Source organism: Melanotaenia boesemani, chromosome 5, assembly GCF_017639745.1.
Source record: "Melanotaenia boesemani isolate fMelBoe1 chromosome 5, fMelBoe1.pri, whole genome shotgun sequence".
NCBI lineage: Eukaryota > Metazoa > Chordata > Actinopteri > Atheriniformes > Melanotaeniidae > Melanotaenia > Melanotaenia boesemani.
Window position 1 is genome coordinate 8,435,557 of NC_055686.1, and position 17,182 is coordinate 8,452,738.

The 17,182-nt window shown below is 39.9% G+C and overlaps 2 protein-coding genes and 1 long non-coding RNA gene across 3 annotated transcripts in view; 1 reads left to right on the forward strand and 2 right to left on the reverse strand.

Moving 5' to 3' along the window:
• The window catches only part of LOC121640165 (myelin-oligodendrocyte glycoprotein-like), a 123,208-nt gene that overhangs the window by 69,034 nt on the left and 36,992 nt on the right, over positions 1–17,182 (reverse strand). The gene's annotated exons all lie outside the window — the stretch shown is intronic.
• LOC121640182 lies at positions 10,954–16,800 on the reverse strand. The gene is made up of 4 exons (XM_041985888.1): positions 16,751–16,800; positions 13,463–13,760; positions 13,125–13,377; positions 10,954–11,656 (listed from the first exon to the last, which is right to left on the reverse strand). The coding sequence occupies exons 1-4, from the start codon at positions 16,779–16,781 to the stop codon at positions 11,501–11,503; spliced, it is 738 nt and encodes a 245-aa protein (XP_041841822.1). The 5' UTR covers positions 16,782–16,800; the 3' UTR covers positions 10,954–11,500.
• LOC121640221 lies at positions 12,401–13,616 on the forward strand. The gene is made up of 3 exons (XR_006010406.1): positions 12,401–12,610; positions 13,330–13,406; positions 13,527–13,616. It is a non-coding gene; the product is annotated as an uncharacterized LOC121640221 (long non-coding RNA).

The window sequence follows — 17,182 nt, forward strand, 5'->3', positions numbered from 1 at the left end:
GACATCACCTGTATGAGGTCCCGAAAATAATATAAAACAGCTGAAATGTATTTAGAAGTATCAGGAATCCAAATACAACACTCAGCACCTGTTACCTGACAGGCTCCGCCCAGGTCAGCGAGGAGGAATCCAGAGCCATCCCATTCTCCAGGGACGACACACAGAGCCTTAAGCTCAGGGGTCAGGGACTCAAAACCAGATGAAACTGGTACAAAGAGATTCTCAAGTTCAATAGCCAACTGATCTATGTGAAAAGCATTACGACCATAACAGTGATCATACCACCTAGAAACTTAGACCATGGAGCCGACCTCTCCCTCTTATGGAGGACAGAGTGATGCCTGCAGGAATAGAGCAATAGTTAAATTAGAGGCCACATGTGCATAAGGAATGAGGAAGGCTAAGTAAGAAATACCACACCAGTTACCTGAAAGGAAGAGACAGGCAAGAACGGTGACCACAAACCTACACAACAGCTGTGGGACGGCCAGAACCCCGAGAAGGTGTGTGTGAAACAGCATATACATACCATGAAGACCCAAAGAAGTAAAATGCACATCATACAAGCACAGCAGCAGGACTATATCAGACATGTGACATGGAAATCTGTTTTCACAATTTTCAGGAAATAATATTACAGCGTGAGGAAGTCCTAAGATAAAACAATGATGTGGAGTAATTATTACTCCACCAGAAACAGTCTTGTCGGTGTGTGAAGTTGGAAGGAACACGAGTTGGAGTGAATGAGAGATCCAGGAGTGTTGGAAAATGTCTCCTTATAACGCTCAGATCCAGGAAATGTTCACTGTTGTGAATCACAACATTGAACAGTGACCAGGGGGACCCAGCGACGGTGTCTGACTGACCTGAACCTGATTTTCAGGCGTTGTTTTTGAAAGGGGGACCCTCGTTTGGTTCTCTGGAAGTCATCGCCAAAATCAACAAACTCAAAATATAGTCTGAAAGATAAGTCTGGTGAGTTAAAAGTACTTTGTTTAATTAAGTTGTGAAGCTGGTTTGGAGACAGAGGGTTTGTTTGGGCTTGTGAGAGTCTGGACAGCGTGGGGGTACGCGGTGTTAGCTGCGGGTTACAGGCCTGCAGCTGGTAACGCCTCTGTGTCCGCAGAGGTCCCCCGTTGGAAAAGGCCACCGGGTAAAAAAGAGTGGCCGAGTAAACTTATTACTCGGAGTCCCCCCCCCAAAATTTTGTGCAACAGCTCCCCTCTGTTACAGGAGAATTATTTGATTTTATAAGTAATTCTGTATTCAATAATTCACCTGTAATAAACCTTTTTATACTTTTACTCATTCCAGACTTTTGGTAATTTTTTCTACAACAAACTGCATGACGTTGTCCAGGTGGTTCGATCTGCTTGACTGAAGTGCAGTGTGAAAGCAAACCAAACCAATGGAAGATGCAAAGTTTTGAGGAATTCAAGTTATTGAACAGAGTCCTCCAGACTATCCTGGTGTGGTTTTGTCCTCATCTCCTCTGCAGCAGCAGCTCTTTCTAACAGCCCTCTAACACTGTCATGCTCCAACCTGAGCTTACCTAGACATCTTTACTCTGACCTACAGCTTATTACCTGTACCAAGTACTTTGCTGCTAAAAGTAGAAGCTGTGATCACATGTTCTACATTTCCATTTTTAATATTTGGACAATACTTTGGAAACTTACTGACACTGAGACCAACGTAACAACTCTTCTCCACTGAGCCGACCTGAAAGGAGCACTTGTATCTTCCAGAATCGGAGAGTTTTAAAGAGGAAAGTTGGAGTGACAGATTTCCTTTACGGAGACCTTCAGAGAACAGAGACGTGTGTCCTTCAAACCTCTCCATTTGTTCTCCAGGAACGTCTTTTCCATCTTTACGAACGTGTACAACATCACTCTGCTGAGTCCATTTCACTGTGTTGTCTGTTGCATCCTGCTGGGGCTCGAGGTGACACTGTAGAACGATGCTGGAGCCGCAGAATGATACTACCGGCTCAGAGGAGCAAAATATCTCAGTTTCAGCTGGAGAAAGAAAACAAATAGTTCATAGAAATCAGACAAACCTCCGTCCAGCACTCCACAAACACACTTAAAAGTCTTTAGTTTTGTTCTTTGATTTAGAGGAAAATAAAATCAAAGAAAAAAACCCGGAATATGTTAAATTTGGCTTACAATAGTGATGGAAGAGACTTCAGTCAGAACTCTCCTGGACCATCAACACCACATCACTGGCCATGAAAGCCAACAAGTGCCTCTACTCCCCCTGAGCTATCCAGCTGTTTAGTAATAGTACTTATGTTTGTTGTTGTAAAGAATGGTGCACATCTAGTAACTAGTGGAATATGCTGCTGTGTCCTCTGCCAGAAGGAGACTCATGTCCAGAGACTGAGTTATATATAGAGCAGTTTTTATTCACCATACAACAGTAGCATTAAAGAGAAATTATAATGAAATTACAGTGCTCATGTAAATAAGCTGCACTAATGCTCCAAAGGCGGAATATAAAATGAAGAATGTTTCCACAAATCACCACTAGATGGCACTCCAAGACCAGAAATACATCCTGTGTGCTTTTACAGCTAACCAGTTGGGCTGCCTATGATTAATCGACTTAAATAACACTGGCTCACACTTTACTTCACCATAATAAGATGTTTGAGGAGACATTAAACAGAGGGAATGTTACTACATATCTAATGCAAGCAGAAATTAGCGAACATGTGGCTTATTATGTTTCTGTTTGTCCTGTACATGCTGCAGAACTGGCAATAAAGATGATTTTGACTTGACTTTGACTTTTATAGGTAGCAAACAAAGAATATTCTGTGTTTCGCGTTCTAATAAACTTATAACACACATTACAACGTGCACCTTTTTTTTAAAACCCTTTTCATTCGGGTGGCAGCATTAGCTTCTGTATATTTAGCACACTCTTGGTACATAACTGATGGGCTGAGTCACTTCCTGGATCAAAAAGCTTTTTGTAAAACGACATTGGGAAAGTCAAGATGTACCAATGATTTGGTGGCTGTAGCTCCAGAGGAAGAGCAGTCGTCTTTCGAACGGAAGATAGGCAGATCGATTCCAGGCTTCCATTGACTACTAGTTATTGTACACATGCACCAATAATGATAGTCTCTCATCCCACTCATGGATTTTCTGGGAAAAAAAAAAGACCAGCTGTTCAGTTTTATTAATACATGATCCACACTAAAACATCTTCCTGCAGTACAGCCTTATCACCACTTGGTGTCACTGTAGTCACACTTATGATAAACTATTAATCTTTACATGATCCTGACAATCTTACTCTAAACAGAGTTTCTCACTTCACCTGCAAGCATGCAGAAGGACACAAAGCATCCAATTACAGAGACAAACACAAAGACAAAGTTTAAATGTTGAAACAGATTAGGTCTGGCATTGACTTCAAAATTCAGCTAAATGTTTAAAAAGTGTGTAAAAAATATGAATTGATAAGAAACAAACAAATAAATTAAAAAATGAATAAGACAAAGTAATGTTTATTTGCAGTGGTGTCGGTATGAAAGGTATGAATAACAATTCATGTAAAAAATAGCATATTTCTTTATTTTCAAGACCATATTGCAGGTATTTGAAATTGTGCAGTTATTTATTTAGCAAATTTCATTCATTCAGTCATTCACTTTCTACTGCTTTGTCCATTAGAGGTCACATTTAAGCTGGAGCCTATCCCAGCATTTTAGCAGGTGAGAGGCAGGGAACACCCTGGACAGGTCACCAGTCCATCGCAGGGCCAACAAAAATAGGGGACAAACAACCATTCACCCACACACTCACTCCTAGGGAGAATTTAGTCACTAATTAAACTAACATGCATGTCTTTGGACGGTCAGAGGAAGATACTGACTGTGATATTTCCATGTAACCATACTTCATTAGAGACAAGCAGTGTGAGCCGAAGATGCAGCGAGGATGGTATCAAATGTTTGTGGCGGCTGTAGCTCAGGAGGAAGAGCAGTCGTTTTTCGACCGGAAGGTAGGCGGATTGATTCCAGGCTTCCACTGACATGCCAAAGTGTCCTTGGGCAAGACACTTAACCCCACGTTGCCTATTGGGGTGTGAATAGGTGAATGTGATAAGTAGTGTAAAGTGCTTTGAAAGGTTAAACTGACTGGAAAAGTGCAATATAAGTACAAGTCCATTTTGTCTTTAATGGACCTTTACCTTTTAGCATTCTGCATTTTTAAGTTGTAACTTCTTAAATTCATTAGCTATGATGTTGGGAGACTTATGGAGGTGTAATTCATTTCTCCTCCGCAAAAACTCAGGAAGCTCGTCCCTGCCTCTGTCTGACAAGCCGAGTAACTATAACACACAGTTTAGACGTAAAGATGTTTTCTTATTTATCTGCTTATCTTACATGTTCTGGAGGCAAATCTAAGGTCCCACTTCGAGAGCAAGACGGTAAAAGACAAACTACCTGAGCAGGTCTGACCGGTGACATGATCCGTTTCTGACCAGACCAGACATTTAGCCAAATACACACCATAAATCCCATCATCTTTTGTTGCGAAATCAACAGCATCGACGACAACAGTTTCAATTTTTCAATTTCAATTTCATTTATTTCAAAGGGACAATGCATATTCATGAACATATAAATGTAAATATGCCACAATTGGCCCGAAGGCTACTTTACATCTCTAGTCCCTGGCCGGTCCCTCGTTATTAGCTTTATTTATTATTCATTTACAAAACATGAATGATCGAATTGCAATGTTTAAAGAAATAACAGGGTAAATAGTCCACCCCAGATTTGAAAATTGCCTGAAACTGTAATAAAATCTTTATGTGATTTCTTTGACTAATTGCAAATACATATAGTTTGTGATGTTAGAAGAAATGCAAAGGAAATATAGACTTGGATTAGATATTAATCAAATGATCAAGCACATCTCCGAGAAGTATAGCTCACCCTCCTCTTCACCTTCATCTCCTCTCTCTGAACTATTTGCAGCTTTGATTCTGTCAGCTGACAAAATAATGCATTGATTTATGAAAAGGAAACACATTTTTTGGCTTAGTGGCTATTATCACCGTTACTCATGACACAATGGGAGTTGGAAAATAATCTATCTGTAACTGTTAAGATGACTATCTGTTGCGCAGCTTACTTTATCTTATTGCGTGATGGATAATAAGCAAAGCATCAGGAGAGTTCCACTTTAGCCTTAGTTAGGCATATTTGTTGAACCTTGCGGAACTATAAGCAAAACATATGTCGGCTCTGTTCATCCGGCCTAGTTCTTGCTGCTGCTTTCAATATGGACAGCCGTTTTAGCCAAAAACATGCGTCCAATGCGCCTTCTGACGTGTTCTGAGCGTGTTCTGAGCGTGTTCTGAGCGTGCCAAGAATGCGTCGAGAACACGCTCAGAAGGCGCATTTGGACGCATGTTTTTGGCTAAAACGGCTTTCCATAAGCGAGATTCATAAAGCACCTACACCACGCAGTCTTTGAAGTAGAAAACTTTTCCCCTCCAGAATCTCCTCAGTTTTACAAGAACAAGGTGGTCCCGAACCGTGGCAGTCTGAGCCGTTAGCATTGGCTTGCTCAACAGCTCCAGCAGGATCTTGAAAGCTGTGCTGCTCTAAGTTGCAGCGGCCACGATTTCAGCTGCTGTCCCTTGTCAGATGAGGATCAGCAGGTAAAGAATAAAGTCCGGTGTTACTTTCACATCCCTCAAAATCACATATCATTGCAGGAAATCCCATTGCAGGAATATTTCATCAGTGACTTCCTCTTTTAGCCCCCTCTCTATTGTTGTTCAGGAGTTTTAGATCTCAGTGTCCAGTATCCAGTAAAGCTAGGAAATACAGGAATGTAAATTCACAAACTACAGGAAAAAATGATCCCAAGTTTATCTTTGTGATTCATGGGAAGTGGACTGAATGTCACAGTATTTCTAGCCCCCCCAAAAAGGTTGTGTGGGTGTGTATGTATGTGTGTGTGTGTGTGTGTGTGTCGGAAAGCCTATTACGTTTCTGTACTGAGACCACAAGTAAAGAGATGGTCACCCGCCGTGTGCGCACATGAACAGAAGTAAGGTTTAACATGTGTCACTACGCTAACATTGCTTCCAAACCTGCTTTTAAACATTGTATGGTCGAACTGCCTATCTGTCGTTTATGAGAATGTTTTAATATGTTGCAACAGGCTTTAGCAATTAATCAGGTACATGTCCGTGTAACAAGCCCCTGTTGAAATGGGACAGATTAACAAGCTCAAAGCTACTCTTTCCTGTCAGTGATGTCCATACGTCCTTCAGGCGTTGAAGGCAGGCGGTGCAGTTGTGAGCTGCGCCCACTAGATGGAGCCAGAGATCACTCCATTAGTTTAACATTGCCAACTGCATTATTAACCCTTTACCTGACTGGATTTGGTTGATTTTTTGTTCATTAGGCATATTTAAATATTACCAGTCCATTGTTTATTATTTGTTATGTAAGTTCATACAATTGTGCAGTAATATTAAGATTATTTGTAATTTGTTTTGTTTTACAGACCACACCCACACACACACGAACGCAGACCATCTTGTTAACCCAACTACAACAATAAAATGTTCAAGGAATTGTCTTCTCTGTGTCGTTTTCTTTGACCAGAGCTCTGTCAAAGGAATTTATCAACCCAGCAACACCCCCACCAGACGTCTATGATGTCACAAACGTGATGAAGGCTGTGTGGAAAATTTGTATAAGAATGGCTCACAAATGAATGGCTCACAGCTGTGACTCGGTTCTCATGATTCATTTAAAAGAATTGTTCAAAAGAATCGATTTGTTCATGAACGCCACATCTCTACTTCAAGTGTTTAAAAATTCCTTCCTTCTGAATTGTTTCTGAACTGTCAGTGCTGTTTTACTCCATAATGGACAGAGCTTTGAACGGGCATCTCCCTCTCTGCCCTGTTCCCCAACCCCCTCAGAGAGAGCCAGGTGACCTCCTGTGCCCAGCCTTTGTAACACCAACCGCATGTCTAATCGCCATTCATGAGTTTTTATATGCCTGAAATCTGCTCGTTTTTACTGTATTGTATCAACAGAATGAGCCAAGGCTACAAATATTTACTGTTAACTGACCGTCCCTTGGGTAAACAAAGATGAACATGCAGAACTGATGCTTTAGTCTTTTCATGCGTTTCATCAACTCCAACTGCAGCCAAGTACAGTTCAAAATGTTTTCTAAACCTCCATTTTTCAGCCACATTGACACCCATCTGCTGAAGATTGGTGTAATCCCTCCATCTCTGGTGTTACACAGCAGTTTTTTCCTCAACGGTTGATACACAAAATGCTGCTGTTAGCTTAGCTGCATTAGCTTGGCGCGCAGGTAACTTGCTGCAGTTGCTGATCTACTTTCCTTCACTCATTCATTCTCTCCAAGACCATTTTCTGACACCATGTTGTGTTTGTTGTGTGGGTTCTTCAATAACAACACAGCGGTTTAACTTGAAAAGACTGAGCTTTATATAGAACTCTAGTATCAAAACATGTGTGTGAAGCTAACAAACTTCATTAAATATCAGAGAATCTACCATAACACAGAAGCAGGGATTATGGAGGAGGAGGACAGGTGCTGCGCTCGGGTTGATAAAACTGTTTCGATTGAACTTGTAGCAGAGATAGTATGTCTCCAGAGTGGCTTTGCTTGTTTTCAGTTTAGTGTTTAATGTGAGATAATTGACAACTGCTTACTTTACTTCAAAATGTAGACGTGCACTGAAATAATTAGTTTTCTCTAACAAGCAGCCTGCAAAGATCTTGTTGGGCTGTTGTATTTTGTCTCAGCTGATAGGAAGTTTAAACTATGTGTAAGTGCTGCTCTGCTTTACATTTTTGACAGAGCTGTTTCTGTTTTGATGGGTGTACCTAATTAAGTGAATTGTCAGTGTGTAAATAATATAGAGTAGACTCACAATTTCACTTTATTTGACAGGGAAAGAACATCTATGTCACGTGTCAAACTCAAGGCCCACAGTCCACATCCGGCTTGTGAATGAAATATTTTTGGCCCGCATGATCATATCTAATCGCTATCAGAGCTGGCCTGCTGATAAGAGTGCAAGCATCACTATAATACAAGTCCCACAATGCCAGCGTCAATCATGGCCAGTGAGTGCAAACCTCGCTCGTTCTCTCGCAGCCTGACTGAGCTGTTCACCTTTGTCAACAGCGTCTCTTGCAAAAAAACTGGCTAAGTGAAAAGTGGACTTTGAAAACAGATAACATGTTTCAGATGTAAAGGACAAAGCTGAGTGTCTGTGTGGAGACAGTGAGGCTGTCATGAAAGAATAAAATGTAAGAAGTCACTTTGAAAAAGCACCATGACAGATAAAAACATCTGGGGCCTCATTTATAAAGCTGGCGTATAGGTACAAAAACCGGCGTAGGCCTACGCCAAATACAGTCAACTTTTGGGATTTTTATAAAAACCAAACTTGATGGGAAAATGTTCCTACTTCAACGACAACGACCCAGGCGTACACACAAAATCTGGGAAAACGGGAAACTGCGACACCAATGGTACAGAATCAAGCCATTGAAACACTGAGGTGGAGAGTCTGCTGCCAACATTTACCAACTTGTGAAACACAAGAGGTGGATATCTTTTGTTTATTCATGTATTCTTACACAATCCTTTTTTAAAGGTCCCAATTTCTGTCAAGACAGTCTCCATTTCCCGCAACTCCTTGGCCACATTGTTAATGGCGGTGTCCCTCTGCACCTGCAGACTTCCTCTGAAGACATGGTTGCTGTGGTGCTGTGTGGAGTCTAGCCTCACTCCTCCTCACGCCTCCTCGGCATGTCTTGCCTTCTGGCACTACCATGGCAGCATCTGCCACCTGCTGCCACTATTCTGCCTTTCTGACACAAGTAATGCCCGCCACGCTGTGCCTACCATTAAACATTTTTATATTTGTCTCACACCCCGAAAAATTCCACTTCTTCTGTCTTTTCCGCTCCCGAGCCATCATGAAAATGATGTGATGAATATGTATTACAGGCACCCGACCATTTATAGCCACCATGCAGGCGTGGGAAGACGTTCCCTCACGTGCGCCCGCTTTAGAGTAGATTCTGATTTACGAACAGAAACGGGTGTGGAACGCGTGTGCGCACGCTTTTATCTGAAAGTTGAAGTGCGCTGCATTTCCTTTTGCGCCGCAGATGCCACCTGTAGTTTGCTTTGCTACGCGCGGTTTGATAAATGAGGCCCCAGATCTTTGCATTTTAAAAGATGATCAAATCTGTTTAGTTCTGTGAAACAAAGTTACAGTTTGTATTATTTAAACTGTCATTTGATAATGGCTAAATTAAATTATTAAATGGACCATGAACACCACTTATAGAAACATGTTAATTCACAAATACTGTATACATATAATAATCATCTATAAGTAGTTTAGAAATTGAAATGATATTGCCTTACTTCTGTTATTATATGAACAAGCTTATTTAATATTAGCACCAACTGTTGCTCCTCTTCATCATTTTCATCCTCCCATCAGTGACAATATTGTAAACCCCATGAATATATATATAAATATGTCGAGCCTCGGTTTTCTTTCTCATCAGAGCAAACAGGAACTACAGTGATCAGTAAAACTGAAAAAACATCTAAGTTTGTGCATTCAGGGCTACTGTAAAACACTTTACCAGCAACTTTAATGTCATTATATTTCAACCATCAATCCATAACAAGATAAACTTTACCAAATAAAGTGAGAAAATTCAGCAGTGTTGCTGCTCTTAAGTAAAAAACAAAAAAAAAAGAGAGAAAAAACAATCAAGACATCAAAATGTCCTGGAAGAAGCTGAAAGAGCTGAAAGCTAACGTAGAAACATCTGCACAGACTGCTTTTACAAAGAAAATCTATCTGATATTAATAAAAATGGTGGTAATTAGGGGTGGGACATAATTTAAAAAAGTAATTAAGTAGAGGCTTTTTAATTAATTAATCAATCCCAGTCAATCACATTTTAATCACATAACAATATTTACCCCAAAAGGCAACCTTTTCTAAAATTTAGATGGCTTTTAGTGGACGACTGATTAAAATAATACACAGCAATATAGTAAACTCAATCTCTAGTAATGTCTGGAAAAATGCATTTAATTGCATTTCAATTCTAAACAGTAGAAAAAGAAATAGAAACAATCATTGGCCCAAAATTAACAGATCTATAGTTAGAGTGTCATTTTAAGTACTTTACTAGCAGCTGCAGCTGTTCTCTGATTAAGAGTCTACAACATACTTTCATTTTTTTATTTTTTTTCATCCACATTCTTTAATAAGTATTAATATCTGACAGTAAGGCAGGCCGGGATCCACCAGCAGCAGCTTTACATGTTTCATTTTCAGTCTGGTCCTGGAACAGAGTTGAACCTGCTCTGACTGCAGCTGGGTTAATGGATGGAGGAGGAAGTGCTTCTCATTGAGAAGATGTAAACATGCTTTCATGTCAGTTTCTAAAAATCTCCAATAACACCAGAAAAAGTCTCTAGATTTGTCGCTAGTTGCATCTTTCACAGAGTCACTACATGGGTCCAAAATCTCGGTAAATAAAGCGCCAAAGAAGTTAATTTAGCAACTCTGATTTAGCCAGCTCATGTATGTCTCATTTTAATTAGTGTACCAGAACTTGTGCACTGACAAAAAGTTGTTTGGAGTTCAAACTGAGATTAAATGCATTAATTTCTTAAAGCATTATTTGTTTATTTCTTTTTTTTATTATAATTAATTACTTATATTTAACACATTAAAGTCCCACCCATAGTGTTAACAGAAGGATAAAAAGGAGGTAACTGCTTTGAAATGCAACCCTGGGGCATGTTTTAAATTAGCACAAGACCTCCTGGATGTTGAACAACACATCTTAGCTAAAAGCTGGACTTTATGGTATAAATGGACAAGCCTATAAAAGTTCACACGAATGTCAAACTGTGATGCGGCGGGAGTATCATGATGTGGGGCTACTTTGCTACATTGGAAGCTTTGAAGTCAGTAAGAAGGGAAATGCTTAAAATATTGTTTTGTTTAATTTCCAGATTCTTTATTTCATGTGCTATAAAACAACATACATGATTATTAGTAATTACGTTTTTTGTGTTTGTATGAACTTCACTTTTCACAGTTATGCATGTAGGAGCAAGTAAGTTGGAAAGTTAAAATATTTAAAGATGAAAAGGTAAAATATGTACAGTAAAATATTACAATAGTAATAAAAAAACAAAACAAAAAAAAAAACAAGGCAAGAATAGAAAGAGTCGAATAAAGACTAAATAAGGTAGAAAGAATAGTAAAAGCTGCACTTGAAGTTATGGATGGGTTAATGACTGATGATTTTGTTGCTGCATCAGGACGTTTCCAAAGTCTTGACATTCAAAAGAGAATTTTCTCACCAGCACAGTAAGTTAAATTATTTTTCTTGCAACTTTGTTCTGTAAAGGTTCTCTTACTTGTTCTTACCTCTTGCCCACTTGCAGTATCTATAAATACAGAAGATGAGTATGATGTTGTAGAAGATGAAGAGCGGAATGCTACAAATCAGCCTGGTCCAAGATATGAGAGGAGGAGGAGGAGGAGGAGGAGGAGGAGGAGGAGGAGTGGTGTAAAGATCAAGCTGGGGTTTGGCTAGAATTAAATAAATAAAACTAATTAGTGTGATGTTCTCATTATAAGACAATATACTAAGATAATAACTTATTCCAGGTACATAATAGTAAATTTACATTTACATTTATTTTTTAATCTGCAGGATTTTACCTTTTTTTAAGAAATGTTTTGTTAATGGGTTAAAAGGATCATAATCAGGACTATTAATTAAAACCCACCAAATAAGAATTTGAAAATAATAATAAAATAAGAAAACCTTTATTAGTCACTCCGTAGGAAAATTGCTTTGTTGCAGCAGTACAGGTGCAGTAAGCAGAAGCATGCAGGTGAAATAAAAAAAGTTAACACCCACACAATAAATAATAATATGTAAAGTATCTGGTTTGACAGCGTGACTTTTTACAGTATATAAATAGATACATAAATATGTATATAAATGTAGTAGTACCAGCTTTTCAGGTTGGTCTCTTAGCTCTGCCTGGCACTTGCAATTAAATGACTACCTTCACCTGGCCTGGTAGTCGGCTATAAAAAAGGTAGAGCCATGACCAGAGAATACCAAGTCTGCAGCACATACAGGTTGACTTTCTGGCCCTTCATTTATTTGTGATTACTTTCTTTTATCACTTTGGGGTTTGTGTATGCGTGTTTGAGTGTGGAGGAGCATGTGGTGGTGTTCTTTTGGGTTTTAAGTTAAAATAGGGCAAGTTCCCCATCAGTAGGCCTCTCTTTTTCTTTCTTTTTTTTTTTTTTTAAATCTTTTTAACCTTTTTGTCTTTTTCTTTCAGATTATCCAGAGATGGCACCAGGACTAGTGAATGTTTTCTTAGGATTAAAAACTTATTCCCATCTAAATAAACCACTTATATTGGATGCTATACCTCTGCTCGTATTTGTTGGACTACCTCATGTCACATAACACATTGCTCTCTCGCCAGATCTGTGGAAAGTGAGTAAGCGGCACAAACATAAATACTCTTATTTCACTGAAATCTTGATGGATTTACAAACAGTTTGGTTTCTTACAAAAGTTATTAATTTTATTATTAAATTAAATATTATAAATATATTATGTTATAATAACATAAATATTACTAATATAATAAAATAATTTGAATTATATGTTTAAACTAAAGATGTAATAAATTGCATTATTGTTATATATATCTGGAGGTAGGCGCCGTGGAATTTTTAAAATTTTCTCGTCATGTAGATAACCTCTCTATGTCATGAAAAACAAAACCTGGTTTAACCCTGTAGAGAGCATTATGGGCTATTTTTTTTACCCACAAAATCCTGTTTTTAATTAAATACCAATTTCATCAACAGTATATGTAGTTTTGATTACATATAATATAGTAATTCTGTGTTGTTTACAGCTCAAAAAACATTTTTGGGTGCACTACCCCTTTAATGCTGCCAATTTTATTTTAATGGCAACCAAAACCTCTAAGATTAAGAATCAGAGCCTTACCCCTTACTGTCAGCCAGGATTGTGGTGAATATCTTCCAGAAGGATGCTGACATTTGTAGAAACCTTCATGTTTAGACTTGGACATTGCTCTCAGAGTCATCTTCCCTGCTTCTTCTCTCCCAATGAAAGCACCATCTTTGTAAAAGCTGGCAGCAAAGTTTGATGTTGCATATTCATCATCCTCTTCCTTGTAGGAACAATGAAGTGGAACATCATCTCCCTCCATCACAGGAAGTACAGGGCTCTTAAGGATCACACCATGAGCTAAAATGTAAATTTGAATTAAGAATTTACATCATTTTATTTTGTACCACCAATAAAATTGACAGAAACATGCATGTAGTATTACCGGTTACTATGATGTTGATGGTGTTGCTTGCTCTTCCTGTAGATTCACACCAGTACACTCCAGTGTCTTGTGGGTAAGCATCGTCGATGATGCAGGAGGACCCGCGTTCCCAGCCATACTGGCATGTCTGAGCAGTCTGGGATGTTGTGTTCCTCTTCACTATCCATCCACTGGAGTTCCCCACACATCTCAGAGTGACACTGTCATATCGAAAGAACTGAGACCGGTCGGGAGCAACGTTCATCTGCACAGAAGCAGTGGCTGCAGAGAAGCAGCCTGAGAGAGAATGTTTCAGTCAGGATTTCTTTCTCTGTGAGCTATTGATTGTTAGGGTTAGAGTTTGCCCTGAGGTGTTAAATGCAGGTTTTTCTGTAATTAAATGATTGATTGTTTAAACAAACAATGCAGGAATTAATGACGTTGTTTCCAGAACAGAGAAACAGGCAGATGAATGGCTGAGGAAGATTGAGAAGTCAGAATTACCAGGCAAGTTCAAGGCTTGGCTCTTCCAGCATGGTCTGCTACCAAGATTGATATGGCTATTGACAATCTACAAAGTGCCCATGACAGCAGTTGAAAGAGTGGAGAAATGAGAGAAAAAGCATCTTCGTAGGTGGCTATGAATTCCACCAAGCTTCACATCAGTGGGGCTATACACTAGGTCTGGTCAGTTACAACTACCCCTGTCATCAGTGGTTGAAGAGTTCAAGGTGGCTAAGTGCGGGTTGCGATGATGTATCTAGATTCCAGCGATGGTAAGGTCAGAAATGCAGATGTCACAACGAGATCAGGATGCAAATGGGTAGGGGTTGCATCAGTGTCTCAAGTAGCAAGTGCGCTGAAGCTGAAGGACATCATCTGGAACCCATGCATAGGGAGGCATTGTCTTGGATCCACTCATTTCCAGCAGTAGGGTAAAGCAGACCCAAGGCGGAGGAGAGATATGATCCAAACCGAGGTCCGGCACCTAGAGGAGGAGAGGAGGAGGTCTAGGACAATGGAGCTTGGTTCTCAAGGAGCCTGGACAAAGTGGGATCCGCCAAAGCGGAAGATATCCTGGCCTGAACTCTGGAGAATGGCACCCTTTCGCATCTTGTTCCTGCTCAGTGCAGTGTATGACACCCTTCCATCACCAACAAACCTCCACAGATGGGGCGAGAGGGAGGATCCACTGTGCAGGCTGTGTGAAGGGAGAGGAACCATGGCGCACATACTGGCAGGATGCAGGATTGCTCTTAGCCAGGGAAGATACAGATGGCGGCACAACAAAGTTCTCCGTGCCTTGGCCGACACCTTAGAGCGGGAAAGACTGAAATAGCGGCGAATCACCGAGAGACCTACACCATCCATACAGTTTATTAGGGAAGGGCGGAAACCACCAGCCCCCAGGAAGATCAAGAAGGGCTTTCTCTAATCAGCACAATGGTGGGAAATGAGGGTTGACCAGGGAAGAAGACTAGTCTTCCCCCAGCACGTGCAAACATCACTGAGGCCTGACCTGGTCTTGTGGTCAGAGGAAGCAAAAAAAAAAAATCATTTTGATTGAACTGACAGTCCCATGGGAAGATGGTTGAGAGGAGGCATATGAAAGAAAGGCTTCCAAGTACGAGGATTTACTTGGAAGCCTTCCTTGGCGTTGTGGTTTAGGGTCAAAATACTCAGTGAAAGTTGGACACCACCTGAAGACATCTCCTCCTGGCCGATAGCAACAGTCATGTAGGCATGACTGGAGTATTTCACATCAAAGATGTATTCAGTAGTGACATTCTGTAATGTGGGTCTATGTACTCATTAGCAATATTATACAATATGCTAACGCTGGTTAGAATCACACAGTTGCTGCAGATTTGTTGGCTGCATCCATGATGAGAATCTCCAGTTCTACCACATCCCAAAGCTGCTCTGTTGGATTGAGATCTGGTGACTGTGGAAGCCATTGGAGTCCAGTGAACTCGTTCTCATGTTCAAGAAAACAGGTGGAGATGATCTGAGCTTTGTGACATGGTGCATTATCTTGCTGGAAGTAGCATCAAAAGATGCTACACTGTGGTCATAAAGGGATGGACATGGTCAGCAACAATACTCAGGTAGGCAGTGGTGGTTAAACCAGGCCATGTTGGTACTAAGAGGCCCAAATAGGGCCAAGAAAATCTCCCCCACACCATTACACCAGCAGCTGCCTGAAGCGTTGATTTAGTGCAGGATGGATCCATGTTTTCATGATGTTTCCACCAAATTCTGAGCCTAGCATCTGAATGTGGAGCTGAAACGGAGACTCATCAGACCAGCAACGTTTCTCCATCTTCTATTGTCCAGTGTTGGTGAGTGTGTGTGAACTGTAGCCTCAGTTTCCTGTTCTCAGCTGACAGGAGGCACCTGGTGTGGTCTTCTGCTGCTGTAGCCCATCTGCTTCAAGGTTGGATTTGTTGTGTGTTCAGAGATGCCGTTCTGCAGACCTTGGTTGGAACCAGTGCCTTTTGGACTTCCTGTTGTCTTTCTATCATCTCCAACCAGTCTGCCTATTCTCCTCTGACCTCTGACATCAACAAGACATTCTGGTCCCGACTTCTGCTCACTGAATATCTTGTCTTCTTCAGACCATTCTCTGTAAACCCTAGAGATGGTTGTGTGGGAAAGTCCTAGTAAATAAGAAGTGCTGAGAACATTAATAGCCTATCCTGAACACAGGAAAACCTGGAAAATATATTTATACACTAGAGGGGAAAATTACAAGCAAGGAGCAGGTGTGTTACAAGAACAGGAAGTAAGGACAACGGAATAAACAAGGGTGCTACCTCTACAAAATAAAACAGGAAGATAGACTAGAATATGAGCTGAACTAAAACAGAAAAAGAAGGAATAAATTAACTAAATAAAAACAAATTACAAACTTGCTTTAATGTAACAAAATGTAACTGTGAACCAAACAGCCAAAATAAATGTGTTTTAAAGTTTAAACTGACAATTATTACAACATTTTAAACAAGTAAAGAAATCAGAAAGTTTGGCTTTGTCTGACAAAAACAACATTTTAGGTTTAATGTGCCAGAAACAATAAAAAAATAAATATCCACATGAGAAACTTAGAAATCTGTCAATAATTATTAGAAAAGATGCCAACATACAGAACAAGCTTTGATCTTTGTTGCCATCTGATTGTTCAGAGTAAACTTTCAAAACATGATCAAACATCAATAAGGATGTAGATGAACATGCTGATAAGCAGAAGGTAAAACATTGTAAAACAATGAGAAATAATTACTTACAGATCAAGAGGCTGAGGGACGTGAACGCCATACTGCTGTAATGCTGTCTTCCTGTAAGTTAAAGCTGACAAACTATCACACCATCTAACACAGGAAATCGTCACATGAAGTGTCAAAATGTGTCAAAAAAAAGTTTGTTGGACTTTCAATAAACTCCTATCACTCATGCTGCTTCTTATGTCAACTACTTTATAGGTTTGATTAACAACAAGTTCAGTCTTTTATTATGCAGATCTTTCTCAGTTTCTGCTGAAAAACGTAGAATTAAACTCAGCGTGAAGAGGCCGTTTTTGTGATTCTGATTTTAGAGAAACAGGAAATGAAGCGATCACATACAGATACAGATAATATATGATCATGTGGGCCAAAAATAATTAATTCACTGTGGCCCGCAGGGCTTGAGTTTGACACAGAAGTTATATTTTATAGTTA